Source organism: Pungitius pungitius, chromosome 13, assembly GCF_949316345.1.
Source record: "Pungitius pungitius chromosome 13, fPunPun2.1, whole genome shotgun sequence".
NCBI classification, from domain to species: Eukaryota; Metazoa; Chordata; class Actinopteri; order Perciformes; family Gasterosteidae; genus Pungitius; species Pungitius pungitius.
The window spans coordinates 3,986,629-4,003,631 of NC_084912.1; the positions used below are offsets into that span (position 1 = coordinate 3,986,629).

Here is a 17,003-nt window from a genome sequence, read left to right on the forward strand (position 1 = left end):
CCTCCGAAAAGGTCAGACACTTACTACAGTTTGCTTAACAGCATGTAACAGTTCCTCTGAAGGGGGGGGGGGGAGCAGCACACAAAGCAACGGCCTGGCCACAGGACACACTCCTGGGCTCATCACTTGCACACATTCAGGTTTTCAATGAAGGTTTGGGTGCACCTGTGCTAACAAAAAAAAAATGTGTGTGTGTGTGTGTGTGTGTGTGTGTGTGTGTGTGTGTGTGTGTGTGTGTGTGTGTGTGTGTATATATATATATATATATATATATATATATATATACATACATACATACATACATACATACATACATACATACATACAAAGTAATGTGTACAATTTACATTTGAATTAAAGGTCTCTGTCATGTGTGCTGTTTACACCTGCGTTAAACATGGTGTGTGTGTTTGTGTGTGTGTTTGTTTCTGCACACAGACCCTGGCTATTAACCGAGGAGAGAATCTGAAGATTTTGACAGTGAAAGTGAACATTCCCGACAGGTTGAAGAATGACTTCACGAGTTGGTGCATCAACAACAGGTCAGAAACGCTGTGCAGTTTTACTTTGAATAATAATAAAAAAAAAAAAAATGTTTTAAAGAGGCAAGGATTAAATACATTCACAATGTTGCAATATGTGGTTTTAATCACACTATTATATTGATTTGAAGTTTAAAACAAATAAGCTTAGTGTTTGGTTATATGCTTGAATCAGGGCTTTATCGACATATGTTTGCGATAAATTAATCTTGTATTAAAAAAAAAAAAGGTTAAAGAATTAACATTAAATATAATATTTAATCATGAAGCTGTCTTGTTTGTCCGAAAGGGATGTTCTGCTAATATTACACAACCTGGTTGCATGAAAAAAAAAATTGGGTTGTGCTTGAGATGGGGAAGGAGTTTGCAGAAATCACATTTTATAAAATTGCATTCATCAGTGGAAATGGCCCTTGGGAAGACCGAAAACCTTATTTTTCCCACCTGTCTTAATGCAGGTGGAGGCCGAGGACGTGTGGAAAAGAAGAGCTTCGTGCAATCATCAAGAATGCTGTCGAGGACTCTTATAAAAGGCTGATTCTGCCTTTCCTCGCTAGGAGCTACAGGTATTCTGTAGTGTGTTGATGACCAATTCTTAATTTACACTTTGACCACATGCCTCACGCTCCCTCGCGTCCCGTCTCTTCAGGACTAAGCTGACAACTGCAGCGGAGAAGGAGTCAATCGCCATGTTTGTGCGAAACCTCCGGCAGCGCCTGCTGGTGTGCCCAGTGAGGGGCTGCGTCATCATGGGGGTGGACCCCGGCTTTAGACATGGCTGTAAGCTGGCAGTTCTCTCCCCCACTAGTAAGTCAGCGCGTACTTAACTCGCGTCTCCTTCTCTTGCGTCTAAAACTTTTTGGGCCCTAGTCCTCGTAAGAACCCTCTGACAATAATAATAAGTACAGCTCGTTGGCTTCAGATAAGCAACTTAAGCTCTACGACGTTAGTATATGCTAATCGAGGTTCGAACACGTTTTTAGGAACCGTCTCGTTGCATTTCACCAACAGCTCTATTTCTCTACTAGTCACAGCTTCAAATAGTTCAGATCATTTCTCTATCACACGATGCAAACCCGAGTGGCGTGGCAGATTGGTGGCTAAGGGCCGACATTTCGGCGTTTGCGTGCATGTCAGAGATGCCAAGTGCCGCGACCCTGCTGAGTGGATCATGTGTTAGCGTGCTCTTGTGTCTGCGTGTTTTGGTACGACCGCTGTGCTCCACTGAATGTCACAGCGCGAGTCCCGGTGGGCGTGGCCTCACACTGCGCCCGGGCGGGTCCCACCCTCTGGGTGACTGACCAGATGACTGTGTGGCCGCAAGTCACGCTGACACACTTGAAACAGACTGACTCGGGTGGTGGGCTTCTGGTGTCCGGTCATGTGACTGCGGTCCGAGCTGCACTCCTCCTCTGAGGAAGCATCTAACTGTCTGGTAGTGGAACTCCCGCCGAGGCTCCGATAAATGCTGAGTTCATATATCGTTTGTCTATTGAAACCGCCTGTTGTCAACACAATACTTCATCGGCGACGTTGGTTTTTCTCCCTGCTCTCAGGTCAGATCCTTCATACTGATGTTGTGTACCTGCATAATGCAGGCAACCAAAGAGAAGGAGACAAACTGCGCCACCTCATGATCAAATACAGGTACTGCTGCTTGTGTCTGGAAAGTCCAGTTTAAAGTGTAGTGGAGACAGAAAATGGAGCATTAATAGAGATAATATATATATATTATTTTCATTGCTGTGAATTTCCTAAATGTGTGTACATATCAGCATTAATATCTCATGTAAACAGTCATAAGCATATATAGCTGATTTTGATCATCTCTGTTATCTGTTGTGTATATATAATATTAAAATCCATGGAAAGATCATTTTTAAACCCAACTGCGTTTTTACGGTTGCTTTTTATAATCCTCCTTGTCCTCCTCATCGACACTAGCTGTGCCAAGGTTGTCATCGGCAACGGGACAGCGTGCCGTGAGACCGAGTCCGTCTTCGCGGACCTCATCTCCAGGGGCTGTTTTCACCCTCTGGACGTGTCCTACTGGTAAGCTGCTTCCTCCTGTGCATTTGACAGCAGGCCCCAGTTACCCTGAAAAGAAAAACAACTTGTTGCAAAAACCGCTGACGGCATGAACCCTGCTGTCCACGGCGCCACTTTCTATCTGGTGGCACGCGGCTCGCTCGTTTATACGTCGTCTGTCGATATCTGTCGAGATTTATTTAACATAACGCTGAGGTCTGAAATTATGATGATGGTGCATGAGAAATGATCGTCGAGGAATAGCAAAAATGGCCAGTAGCTGGGCGTGCGGAGGCGAAAGCGGTTGAATAAATGGAGTCTGCGATGCAAAAGGATAAAGTGCGGAGGAAGAGAATGTGTGTGTGTGTGTGAGAGAGAGAGAGAGAGACGCGAAGTGGAATGTGTCCCTCTAGCAAATATCGTCCATTAAAGCCATCTGGTCTGCGTTTGACTTTGGCCCAATTAAAGAGAAAAAAGGTTTTTGCGGTCCACAATGTGTCGGTAACCGGGCCCCCGTCCGCACTTTAGAACACAACGGCACAGAACCTCGGCCCAAGCATAATAACCAGCGGCCTCTCACTCCGCCTGCGGAGTTCCATGTGTGTTTGTTGACTCGGGGCCGGCATTGGGAGCACAGCCTAGAATGATTCTGAGCTGTGCGGGAAAGTGTCTGACTGCATACGAGGCTTTTGTCAGCATCAACACTTCAGAGGTTATACCTCTGAACTGTAATAGCCTGCATTTTTTTTTTTTTCTCTCTTCAGCGGGGCGTTTATTAAGTTAACTTCCCCTTGATTATTTTCACGACGGACATTTTTTCCTTTTCGAGTACCTCCAGAGCAGCAAAATGTAACATCTTGATATAATGTCCTCTCTTATTCGTTCTTTTCCCTGGAGCTAATGGCGTTGGTGCATTTCCCAAGGCGTGAGAATGTTCCAAGTCTGTTTGATGCGGTGCTGGATGAATGTCCCACATCACCTGATATGATTAACTATGTTTTTGCAGCGCGTAATACATGTGTATCTGTTCAGCCTTTGCCTTGGTAGGGTTAGTAGAATAAAGGCTTCTTTGCAAGTGCATGAACTTTGGAGGAGCAGAGAGACATTAATTTGACATTAGCCATAAGTGTGGTTGTTGCTATCTAGATGATATCGCCCTCTCATGCCTCGCTTTGGTTTCTTTGGACTGCGGCTGATGGAGGCTCTAAGAAACATAGTTTTAAGTCTGTGTCTGTGTTAAAGTGTACACACAGACTATTTTACTCCACCCTCCTTGTCTCCTTTCCATTTCCCTTCATTCCCCTTTCGGCTCTCTTCAACCTTCCTCACTACGGTGTCTTTGTGTCAAATCATCCGCGCTCTAGATCTAGAAAACACAAACCATGAATCTATTAAACACAAACAAGACTCCAACTTTACACCGTATTCAGTGTTACACACATTACATACGCATATGTGAGGTTAGCCTCCAATTTCTCAGCACCAATTACAATTCGGACCAATTCAAAAGCAGACTCATCAAAAATGTGAATACAAACGCATCTTTTAAATGTGAAAAATGTCTTCAGCGGGTTACTGGATGGTGATCTGGAAGATGTTAATGTTGTCCAAATAAATGACCATTGATTGAGTTTGTAAAGAATTATTAAATGCCTGTTTTTCTTCAAAGCAAATTGTGTAAATGACAACAATCAAATAAACAAATTGTTTAGCATGTTGTATACTGGACAAACAGAACATCTGTGGTTGATAAAACGATAATGATCATGTGTTTATTTCCTTTTATTTTGGACTTCAAACATCTTGATCAATGTTACTGCCCAAAGTTCACATAAACGTCGCCTGATAGATGGTGGTGGTGATGATGATGATGAGAGGGCAGGGACTGTTGCTGCTGACTATGAAGGCCGTATTCCCCTGCTGACTGACCCGCAGCTGACCCCGGCCTGCCATTAGAGAAACCTCATTACCACGGCAACAAAGATGATGGCAATGACTGAGGCATCTGAAACTGCGGGGGGTCTAAGTGTTTACTGTGATTGTCCCCGGTTCAATTAATTGACCCAGTTTCTGGTGCTGTGTGCGCGGCGGTTCATTGTGTTGCTTTATGTGCGAGCGCTCGTCGACTGGTCTCGTACCCAAAGCAGGCTTAAGCAGGCTTTGACGGACAGGTGTTCGCAGGAAGTCTCTCAGGCAGCCCAGGTAGAGTGTCTGCTTCAGGGTACTTACGAAGGCACCGTTCCATCCAGCTCTCGCTCCATCTCTATTCTTGTTAGCTGTCTATCAAAACAAGTTGGGGGGGGGGGTAGAAGTTCAGTCACAGCACCTCTCCGCCTCGGCAGTGCAGTAGTTCATTAAAGACCTCCGCCTCATTCGCACCATCTGCTTCATGTCTCCCAGTGAGCCTTCATTGTGTCACCACCCCCAACCTTCTCCACCCCTTTCTTCCCCACACGCCTCTCTCTCTCTGTCTCTCCCCCTCTGTCCTTCTGCTTCAGCGCTCAGCTGGAATGACAGCCAGAAATGGCAGCCTGCGGGACATCCTTACTTGTGTGTGTGTGGCTCTCAGGGACTCTGAGCTGTTGGAGTAGACTCGTTGACTCACTGAGGGACATCTTCCATATTCTTTCAAGGAGTTTGTACTTTGCTGAATACAGCTGAACAAGAGCACAGATTGGTGTTTCGCCGTCATTTATGTGTATGAAAGGCCAGTGTGAAATGAAAAAAAGATATATATTTTTTTCAAGAAGTCAGGTAATTAGGTAAAGGAAGTCCATTTGTGTGTCGCATATATACATACACCTGCTCTCCAGCATCTCTGAAGGAAGCCGCACCATGAACACCAAAGAAGCTTCCAGAGAGATCACATCAACACAGCGAGTCGTCTCTGCTGAGTGGGGAACACGTGACCAGAATCGCCTCCTCGACGCCCTATTAGACGCACAACAAAAGTAACATGACACGATTAAGCTTGAACACTGCCCCGGGGAACGAGCGGCCTCCCGCAGGGCGCTGGACAGCTTTAGCCATTATTCGGCCCCCCCTCTCCCCCACATCAGGTCATTTAACATTCAAGTGTGCTGATTAAGGTAAATTGTTTTTGTTTCCACACTGCAGTCTTTTTTTTTTACCATATGCTTTGTGGAATAATTGAGAAGCTCTTTACGTGCTGAGCAACATATTTCTTAACAGTTTGGAAGAGAGTCTGTGTTTCTAACTGTTGAAATTGGTTCTTTTGTTCAATTCCATGAGGAAAAAATTGCCAATTAAAATTTTTTTTTTTTTTTGTCTGCTTTAATTGGTTTATTCTCTGCCTTTTTAAAATTTGCTGCAGCAACTACAATACATTTGAATGTGAGTGTTTTGGGGCTGAATGAGAAGTTGACAGTGTTGGGCTACAGCAAGCAGACGTTAATGACATCAGAGGGCAAGAATATGTGGGGTAAGGTTAGGGAGATCCCTGGGCTCCGCTGATGACACACACACACACACACACACACACACACACACACACACACACACACACACACACACACAGACACAGACACACAGCTAAAGGCAAACACAAACGACATCCAATTTCTTGACCACTTGCTCAGTCGGTCCTGAAGGCAGTGGGATGACCGACCCGGTTACTCTTACTCTCATAAACATCCTTGGGGTCAACCCACCAGCCCCCCGTTTGCTTTGAATTAATTACTTAATTCATTCATTACAATGTAGCTTATAATAGTAAATTTATCTAATTGCAAAAGAACCACATGATATGACTCAGTGTGGTTTAATTTGATGTGCCACAACAAATTGGATGATCTTTGTTACTTTGGCACCTGCTGTTTATTTGGACTTGTTTCCCGTTGCTGCACTGGGTCGCGTCTCTTTCTAGTAGTAGTCATTGGTATAGTAGTCATTGGTCTCACCTTGCCGCGGCGGGAGACGTTACCGACGAGCCGCAGGGCGGGACCTTGACCGTCTCGCCCCGTGGGCTCGTACATATTGGGGTGAGATCATTATTACTGGCTAGCTGATGGACCTGCGGGACAGCAGTGTGGACTGTATTCATGACTCTGTGTGTGTGTGTGTATCCCCTGTCATGTCCTCTGTCCAGGCATGCTCCCAGGGCCACGCTGAGTGAGTGATGAACACAACAGTGGCAGGACCGGCAATGAGTGAGTGAGATGCCGGCTCTGAGGCCTAATCCAGAGTTTGACAGGGACAGAGGAGAGAGAGAGAAGGGGCGGGGGGGGGTCGAGGACGGCAGAAACGTGTTGGACATGAACCCGATCAAGGAGTGTTATGCGTTTCATTTGTGTCGTATATGTGGAGCTACTAAAGTAGCTGAGTTGACGGCTAAGTATTAGTAGTCTGTTAGAGGCGACTCCACTGGTAGCTGATGATGACTTTGGCTGTTGCATCTCTGTCCTCCCTCTGCACTTCCCAGAGTTATTTTTGTTTGTGCCTTAGTATTTGTGTCCTCCATCTCCCTTCATCCCGTCCTACCAACCCTTGTGTGTGTGTGTGTGTGTGTGTGTGTGTGTGTGTGTGTGTGTTTCTGTTTCTCGCCACTGGTAAGAAAAGAGGTGTCGGGCTGAGGACCGGTGGCGCTGGCAGGTGGCGGCCAGTGAATATCTGCCAGCCTCATCCGTATCACCCCCCCCCCCGTCTCCCACCTCGCCTCACTGGTGGTCGGCCACCGTCCCTTCTGCCTCCACCCGTCCCGCCCCCCCCCGGGGTCCCAGTGTTCCCTGCGACCGTCCCGCCTGTGACAAACGCGTGTGACGTGCCGCGTGTGCGTGTGTGCTTTAGCATGCTGTGTTTATGCGTTTGTGCGTGACACATGCGCAGGCCTTTGCTGCTACCAGATTGACATGAGTGTCTGTGAGGCTTTGCTCTTTTCAGACGTGCCTCACACTGGCAGTTGGAGTGTGTGTGTGTGTGTGTGGGGGTTTGGGTGTGCCTGCCTTCTAGCGCCATGCTGGAGACTGACGGCCCCTGACACCTGCCATTTGGACGCTTTTCTCTGTGAAAAATGTCATCGTCTTCAGACCCGACGTGTGTGTGTGTGTGTGTGTGTGTCTGAGAGAGCGGTAAAGATGGTGCGTCCCTCAATTTGTCTCCCCGAGGTCAAGCTTTGCAGCTGACTGAACAATGGATCCAAGCTGTTTGAGCAGCCGGAACAGAGAAACTTGTGTGTGTTCTTATTGTGTTTGGATGTATTTTGGGCTGCCGCAGCTTCTTTGTGTGTGTGTGTGTGTGTGTGTGTGTGTGTGTCCGTGTCCGTGTCCGATTAGAAAGCCAGTTAGAATGTTCTACCAGTTGACACTGGTTGAAACTGGTAGAAGACTATGACTGATAACCCCTTGATCTGCTCATGCTTATTTAATCCGAACAATTTTCATCTGACGACGCTCAAATAATCAAACCACCCGTTTGTGACTTTGCATTGACGTTAACAAAGCTTTTTTTTGTTGCTGAAAATGCATTAAATCAACTATGAATTAATTAACTGCAACAAACTGGTGGCAGTGAAGGGTTTTTCTAACATTGCCACTGCAACGATGGTCAGTTTTGTTAAAGGTTCGCATATTTCCTAGAATACGATATAACATAAAAAACAGCAATCTGTTCAAACCAAAAGTGAATATTTTATTATTGCAGTTCCTTCAGTGCCACACAGCCCCCCCCCTCCAAACCTTTTCTCCTGTGTATCAAATTAGTTCATAATATTATTGCCCCTCTTTTTTGGACTGATCAGATGAGCTGTTTTTAATTTCTACGAGGGCTGTGTAAGCCAGAAGGCTGCAATGAGGTATCAAAGTGTGTATCCATCTCGTCCTATGTTGGGTTTCTTGAGGGGCAGCAATGGGTCAGTCATGATGCGTGTGTGTGTGTGTGTGTGTGTGTGTGTGTGTGTCCTGCCCCAGGCCGTGTCTCAAAGACGACCAGTAGGGGAACGGATCTGGAGCCAGTTGGTGACTTTGCCCTGGGACGGGACATGGCTAAAGGCAGCCCTGTTGTGTGTGTGTGTGTGTGTGTGTGTGTGTGTGTGTGTGTACACACAAAGCAAAAGAGAGTGTGAATAAATGAAAATCCTACAGGGGCCACCAAGTCATCGCTTTACACCAAGAGGCGATCTTTGACTTTGTGTGCGTGTGTGTGTGTGTGTGTGTGTCCACGCTTGGACCATCCATCCACTTAGGCCATAGAGCTGGGGAGCAGACAACCTTCTGCTGGCTGCCAGGATGATGCCCTTGCCATGGCGACGGCCATGGACGCTATGGCGACGAGGCCTCAGAGCTGTATCCATGACAGTGCTGTTACCCAGCTGCCCCAGTGGCAGCCTTAATTAAATTAGACATGATAGGGGCTGGTGGCCCCCCTTTCTTTCCTTACTCTCCTGCCTTCTGTTTTTTATATTATCTACTTAAAAAAAAAAACGTATGTTGGGCCCGTCTCTCCTGTTGGTCATTTTTTTTCCAGGCAACACGCCGCCTCTTTGACTTGACCTCCATTGTCTTCCCGTCTTAAAGAGAACAGTGAGGGAGAGCAGAGGAGGAGTTTGTGTGTTTTTTTTCCATGTGGCATAATTGAAAGTCTATCATCATCATTAAATATTATTACAGTGAATATTTCAGAATGTCCTCTTCAGTGTCTTTCTGCACTTTAAATGATTTGTGCGTCTGTGCCTTTTGTCTCGCACACGCAGACCGTGTCGGGTTAATGACCACCTCTGCTTTGACCTCCTTGAAGGTCATGTGCCAGTGCTCGTTAGCTGTGTCACCATGGCGATATGTCAGCTGTCAGCACGATGGATAAGGACCTGACAAAAAGAACAGTGAGGCGGAGGAGGGGATGAATAGAGAAGATTGGGGGGGGGGGGGGAAGGGAGGACAAGTTAATTTGAATGTGAGTCCCATCAGAAGGCCTCTGCCACTCCTCATTAACAAGATATTTATAATTGGCAAGGTTGCTGTGGCAAGGTCCAGGCCTCTGGGAGTGTGTGTGTGTGTGTGTGTGTGTGTGTGTGTGTGTGTGTGTGTGTGTGTGTGTGTGTGTGTGTGTGTGTGTGTGTGTGTGTGTGTGTGTGTGTGTGTGTGTGTGTGTGTGTGCGTGCGTGCGCGCGCTACAGAAGGCCTCATTGTGAGTTGTGGACATTGGGGAGGGGAGGTGCTGACCTCTTCCTCAGATTGGTCAGCCCTGAGGGGTAAAGTGCACCACCCCCGACCCCCCCCACAAACCTCCTTCCATTCCTTCCTTGACTCCTCCCCCTCTCGCCAACCAGCCGGGAGAATAAAGAACTAAACAACATGACAGCTTCATGTCGGTAGCATCAACACGGGTATCAGTGGCTTTGTTGTACCACCGTTCTGTCTGGGTGGTGATGGGTGATAAACGGCCTACTTTAGACTGAATACATTAACATGGAAATACTACTGTGTTACTTTGTTGCCATTTAAACCCAATGTTGCCCTTCAGAATTGTTTGATTTTCACTGTCAAGACCTACAATAATTGGCACATGAGGCTCAGCTGGATTTACAGCGGAATTTAGTGTGTCGTTGCAGGTGAAAATGAGACGGAAGGTGCAGCAGTGCAGTAATACCGTTGCATAATGTATCTGTTTGGGTTGAAGGTTTAACAGTGGCATTGTTTCAAAGCCTAATTCACCATTCGACTGTATCAAACCAACCGCTGACTGAAGTTAATTAAGTCTGCCCCTGTTTTTTTGTTGGTGTTCCCCAACAGAATCGTCTCCTCTCACCAAATATTCAGTGAAATGTAGAATATTTCTGGTAAAAGTACGACGTAATGCGCCTCAACTTAATTAAAATAAATATTCAGGCAAGCGTGTGGCCCGTTTTCTCCTGGTTATGCTCAGACTGATGAATAGTAGTACACTGCGATGACCTCTAGATGGCAGTAGGGTCACATAGAATGTGAGTGAGCTGAGGGGACTAAAATCCCTGTGCTCTAAAAAGATGGTTATTAAAGTGTCTGTGGTTTCAATGGGCTTCGGTGCTCACACTCACGTTAAAATAGGTGAATGGGGATCTACATTTAAGTGCGTTCGGGAAGCATGTGGTTCTTCACACCTGCTCTCAGTCGAATTCCTCCATTTGAATGAATGAAATTGTGCATTTTTTTGTGGGAGTAATTATGGTCAAGCTTTGACTACAAAGGGCTGGCCAGAGTCAAACGAAGAGGCGGCGTGTGAAGTTGCCGCTGGTGATTTTCCTTGAAAGCTTTCCCATTATGTCTTTTAAGCGGTAACTATAAGCTCCCTCTGCTCTATTGCCAGCGTCACTCTTTCGCACAAAAGCAAACCTGCCTCTTATTCCCCATTTCTGTGTGTCTCTCTCATATATATATATATATATATATATTTTCTTCTTTTCTTCCTGCAGTATAACCAGCGAGGCGGGAGCCTCCATCTACAGCGTGAGTCCTGAGGCGGTCAAAGAGCTGCCGGACATGGACCCCAACCACAGGAGTGCCGGTAGGCAGCCAGACTCAATTGTCTTGATCTGATGGTTGTAAAATGTGTTATTAGACGTTATTCCCGGACACCATGCATCTCTATGGTCTGTAGCTACAAGTGAGGATAATAATAACTGTTTTCAGACACAAACTAATCTCGATTTAGTGCCGAGTCATCAATGACTTATCATGGCCATTTTTCTTTCTTAGGTCTCTCCCGTTTTTACTCTCCCGCTCTTTCTCCCACTTGCCACCGCTCCCTCATTCACTGCATCCCCGAAAGCACTGCAAAATAAAACAAAATGAATCTCAGAGTTTTGTAGGACAAAATGTTTCCAGCAGACTTCCTCTTAATAAAAGCCGTAAATCCAGCGGGGCCGGCTTGGTTTCCTGTGGTCAGCGGCACAGAGAGCCGTGGAGATCCATGCTCATGCCCCCTAATGAAGGCCGTGGGAAATGTACAGCAGTTTGACTTTGGGTCGGTAAGAAAACGAGAAGACCGTTTGTGTCCCTGCCTCGCTCCGTGTTGAGCGGATCTGTGGGTATGGGGCACCTTCTATCCCTGTTCCTGGGACATCTAGTGACATCTAGTGGTGACACGGCAACATTTCAGCCATCTGTTTTTGTGTCCAGCTCGTAGTCTGCTGAGTGACAGATGAGCCAAGTAAAAGTTTAAAAAATAAAATAAATTACGCACATGCACGGGATGTGCTGTGTATCTATAATTAGTATGCATATATGTTAATGTCGTGTTTGTGTCTTTATTGCTGTTGCTCGACCAAGCTTTCCAAATATTCGGACCGGTTTGCGCGTCGATACTTTGGCACCATTGTTCTTCAGGCGTTCTTGCCAAAAAAGCTCCCATTAAATTGAATTGAGGTCCGAACCAGAATAGATGGAAAGTGGAGTGTTATTTTTTTTTTTTTTTTTTGATGGTGCACTGCGCGAGGCCAGCGCTGAAACTCCATCTCTGTCCAAATATTATCTCAGGCAGCAGCCTCGCACCGCAGCCAGAGGAGAGAGAGGAGAGCCATTGATTCCAGACATACTCCCTCTTTTAAGGTCCCATCCCTTCCCTTTCTCTCGCCCCCCCCCCCCCCCCCCCCCGTTCCTCCTCAGAGATCTGACGTCCGACGCTCCGCATCGCTGACCGCTGTAGTTCAAACATGCACACACACACAACAAACCGTTTCCTGTTGTTGTTGTTTTTTACTCATCATAGCGTATTTATGTATGTGTATCTGTATAAATGTTTTTTCTTTCCATTCCCTGTACGTTATGTTTCTCAAATTTTGGAAAATCTGAACAGAAATGAGAAAGCTCGAGCCGGCGCTCCCCTTGTCTCGCCCAAGCCTTTTGGTTGTGCGACTCGCTCTCTCTGTGCCTGTGTGAGTTCGGGCGGGGGAGGGGGGGGTGGGGTGGGGTGAGGTCATGTGTTATGCTGTGTATGCGAGCACGGTTGTTTGTAATTTTTCTCCTTGTCACCGGGCCCCTGCCAGCAGATTCATGGAAAAAGACTTTTGGCCTCGTGCGCAGCAGCGGGCTGAGGCCTCACAGATTCGTTAAAAGTTACCCTTTTTTGTGTGCGTGTGTGTGTGTGTGCGCGCGCGCTACATTTACATACACGCACCACTGTGCACAGGCCTGTTTTGCAGCTCCAGCATCTATCAGGAAGCTTAATGACAGGTGCGAGGACTCCATTTGAAAGACAGCTTTAATTATTATTACGGGTTTGGAGGAATGACAATTAGGTTTGGCCTGCCCTCAGGGCAGCAGTGTAATATGCAGACAATTTGCATATTCAGTAATTGTAATATAATATGGATTTGCATATTTAATAACTGATTCACAAAGCAAGCTCGTGAAAAAACACACACTCTCACGAGACATTAAATCAGGTTTCGTGTGTGTGTGTGTGTGTGTGTGTCGACAGTGTCCATTGGAAGACGTGTCCAAGATCCGCTGGCTGAGCTTGTGAAGATCGATCCAAAGCACATAGGCATTGGGACATACCAGGTAAGTGTTGATTTTTGTGGAGCATCTGCTGTGAGTTAGACTTAGGCAAAGTGTGTGTGTGTGTGTGTGCGTGAGGGCATGCATGACTTCTGTATTTTAGTAGTCACCGAAACCACTAAAGTGGTCAAATAGTAGACACATTTTATTGATTATTCACAAGAGATATATTAAAAAAAAAGTCACTCAATAGCAATGATAACTCTTTGTTGAAAAGATTTTAAAACAACTAAACAACTAAAATTAACAGAACTGAAGGAAGGAAGGAGAGCCAACAAGCCTTTAATACACATTATAACTCCCGTATACTAAAATACTCAACAAGCTAACAATAAATTAAACAATTATATATATTTATTTTTAAAAATGCAAATGGTCTTTGATGTGATCCCGTTATCCCTCGGACGCCTTGACACGATCAGGCAGGCGACTTTTTTGTTTATCAGTCGAGCGATTTTTCACTCGGGGCATGAAGGGAACACCAGGCGCTGAAGATCTGACGGAACAAATGAGTCAAACTCAGAGGTTGAGGGAAGAGAGGCGAGCAGCGGAGTAGATAAACTTGTCCGAGGCCTGTGTCAACAGATGATGCTAAGAGGGGGACAGCTAATTCAATTAATGGAGATCAGGCATGACGTATGTTTGCTTGTGTGATTGCTGCTCTCAAGTTTTACTTCCTTACAAGTGTGTATGTGTGTGTGTGTGTGTAACTGTGAGAAATGGAAGACAGACATGAGGTCAGGGTGCCTGCTTTTACTAATGCAGTGATTCATTGTGTGATGTTCAATCAGTCTTCATAGGAATAGAGAGGAAAGCCCTAATACATCAGGATTACTGCCAGGGTGCTACTGTACACTAAGTCATGTACACACACGCTGTGTACTACTACATATAGTACTACATATACAATCTAAAATAAGACAGAAGAGCGTGATGAATGGTGAAGGGATAATTGCGGGCGTACTGGGGTTGATAGAGAAAGGAGGAGGTTATACCTGTGGCTGGTCGGGTCTCGGGCCCGCGTCTCTCATCACGTCCCGCCTGGGCCCCCTGGGGCGCCCGGGAGGGGTTCTGCGCCTCCTGCTCTCAGATCATGTGACTAGGGCAACAAATGATAGTATAACCGTGTAAATAAACTCTTTGAGTGCTGACAGATAGGAGATGGGACATCTCTTCGACCTGCATGTCAGCCGTCTCACACACACACACACACACACACTATTCTCCCCGTCCCCTTCTCAGTCTAAAGGGAGACGTGTGTGAGTATGTATTTGTGGGGAAAAAACGAGTGTGAGAAAAGCGCACTGATGCTAATGCGAGCTTCTTTTCGTTCATGTTCTTTTGTGTGATTCATGACACTTTGAGCTTTCTGAGAGTTTATTGCCATTAGACCCAAACAGCAAAAGGGCAAATGTAATTCTAGACAGCTGGCACAGCATGCTCCCCCCCCCACCGCCCCCCCCCCTCCCCCCCTCCACCCTGCTGACCCGCTGAGTGACAGCTCTGAGAGAAGGGAGGAAATGAGCTGAGGGCTGAAAAAGTGAGGTCCATTAAAATCCGATTGGACGTAACTATTGGTGTGGGAACGCTGTTTTCACTGCGGTACCTCTCAGACGGGTTTGCCAGATACACGTCCCTTCGAATGGCAGTACCATTAGTGTGTGTGTGTGTGTGTGTGTGTGTATATACTTATATAGTATATATATATGTATATATAGATTCCTATTTGCAGAGACAAACATTTTGTCAGTCTTGTGTTCTTTACAATTAGACGCTTGGCGGGTCACCTGTCAATCAGCTCTTCATGTCGCTGTGGCCTGTTGACAGCCGCGGGCCCCGGGCTCGTGAATCCAACTGCTACTGGAAAATACACACACACACACACACACACACACACACACACTGCTGTGTAAGAAAACATCGCCCACCAGCCGGATATTAAAGAAGCTGTCACTCTCCTCCTCACCTCTCTCAATCCTTCCCCCGTTTTCAACCCCCCCCCCTCGCCCATTTGAACACGTGTCACACTGTAAGCATACGAGTGCTGCTGGAGTCTCCACCTGCGTGTGTGTGTGTGTGTGTGTGTGTGTGTGTGTGTGCGTGTGTGTGTGTGTGTGTGTGTGTGCGTGTGTTTGAGCACATGTTGAGTGAGGTTGTTCAATGAGTCTCACCTGTGTGCATGACTGATATTGGATATCTAACTCAAATAGCTGGATGGAGCCGAGCTACAAGTTTTTATTTACTTTTCTACTAGTATTTGCTGGAATGTGTTGCCAGCGTGCGATTGATTATATTAGTAATAGAATACAGTGTCTTTTAAAAGGTACGCGTGTACCCTGGTGTCTGATTGGTGCGAGACGTCGATGGTTAAACAAGGTGTTTATGGGTCAAGCTCACAAATATCTCAATACTTGTGTTGTGGAAAAATAGGATCAATCCGATTGATACAAGATTGGGTGTTTTGGGGTGTAAAGAATCAGGACCTGATATCAGCTGATTTATTACAGACAGGTTGGCCTGTTTGGACATGGATTTTCTTATGCTGCTTTGCAGCCCCTCAGGTTATTTGTGCGTGTGCGTGTGTGCGACTGTTTTTGCAGGAAGTAGAGGAATATCCTTTAGGCATTCGTGAAAGGTGTCGGGGGAAACCAGTAAGCCACATCCATGCTGTCATATCGCTTTCAGCTGCTGATTTACGACTAGTATTTATTCACACCTAGATGCACACACACACACACACACACACACACACCTACATACACTCCGACTCTTGGCCAAGCCTCGGTGATGGGAACAGAAGGCCGTTCTCACACGCCCTACAGAAGCTGCGAGTCTTGATGCGCATGACCTTCAGATAACCTCCTATACAATGGTAATTGTGATGGATGTGAAGCACAAGCACTAGAGCGCAAACATTTGGAAAGAATATACTAAAACTCATAATAGTTGTACCGGTTTCTCTGGAGGGGGTCACGCTTGCCGCTTGGCTGCAACCAACTTTTTATTTAAAACATTTTTAAATTCACTATCCTCCCCATTTACTGACTTGATTTATACAGTGGAACAAAGGTACAGGTTTGCCAGACGAGAGAAGACGTTTCTTCTCGTCCCGGGAGGCCTGATGCCATTCGTCTGAACAGATAAAGACGAGTCATGGCTAAGAGGAGGCCACGTGATGGTTCCTGGTGCCCTGTTTAATTAGAGCCAACAGCATTTTCCCTCCGTGGTTGGCTGAGGAGGAATTTGACGTCAGATGTCTTGAAGCAAAGCATGAAAGGCCATTTTTTTTCACCAGACAAGCCAATGTGTATTTATGAGAGTTTGCATTACGCATTAAGAGTTATTGCCCAGCTCACGGAGATAAGCTAGGCAAAACCTTTTTAAAGGGTTAAATTAAGTTTAGATTTAAAGAGGGCTCAAATTGAATTTTTTTATTTTATTATTTTTTTATGAATCTTTGCATACCACAGGAGGTGCCTCTTTGTATCTTTAACCATCTTTAACACTACATTATATATTGGTCAGGTCGGATTTGCTTGAAAATAATGAGGAATGTGATTTAAAAAAAAAAAAAAAAGAAAACCAGTTCCAAATGTTTCACAACCCTTTTCCAGCACAGTTCTATATACCTGTGTGTTCGTAAACGTCTCGCTCCGCTCCCACCTCTATAAGGTTTCAATAGGAATGTGAGAACACATTCATTGGGGTTTTATTGCAGGTTCAAATCCCAGCGGCCTGCACACCTCTCCTACCTGAACACATTCTCCTGCGGTGTGTCATTACAGGTGATTTCCTCTTCCTCCTCATTGTCTGCCGGGGGAAGCATAAATCACTCAGCCGTACCTTCCCTTTGTTTTGGAAAGTTCTTAATATAGTTTTCAAAGTGCCTCTGGCCGTATTGTCGCAGCATCCTCACTACCAATCCGCCTTCTCCCCTCCATCC

The 17,003-nt window shown here is 46.0% G+C and overlaps 1 protein-coding gene across 1 annotated transcript in view; it reads left to right on the top strand.

Moving 5' to 3' along the window:
- Positions 1–17,003, top strand: part of srbd1 (S1 RNA binding domain 1) — a 34,079-nt gene that overhangs the window by 7,815 nt on the left and 9,261 nt on the right. The window contains exons 10-16 of the mRNA XM_037466260.2: positions 439–542; positions 1,001–1,108; positions 1,192–1,349; positions 2,099–2,189; positions 2,487–2,594; positions 10,975–11,066; positions 12,981–13,063. Of these exons, the coding sequence (XP_037322157.2) occupies positions 439–542; positions 1,001–1,108; positions 1,192–1,349; positions 2,099–2,189; positions 2,487–2,594; positions 10,975–11,066; positions 12,981–13,063 (744 nt within the window). The remainder of the gene's footprint in view (positions 1–438; positions 543–1,000; positions 1,109–1,191; positions 1,350–2,098; positions 2,190–2,486; positions 2,595–10,974; positions 11,067–12,980; positions 13,064–17,003) is intronic.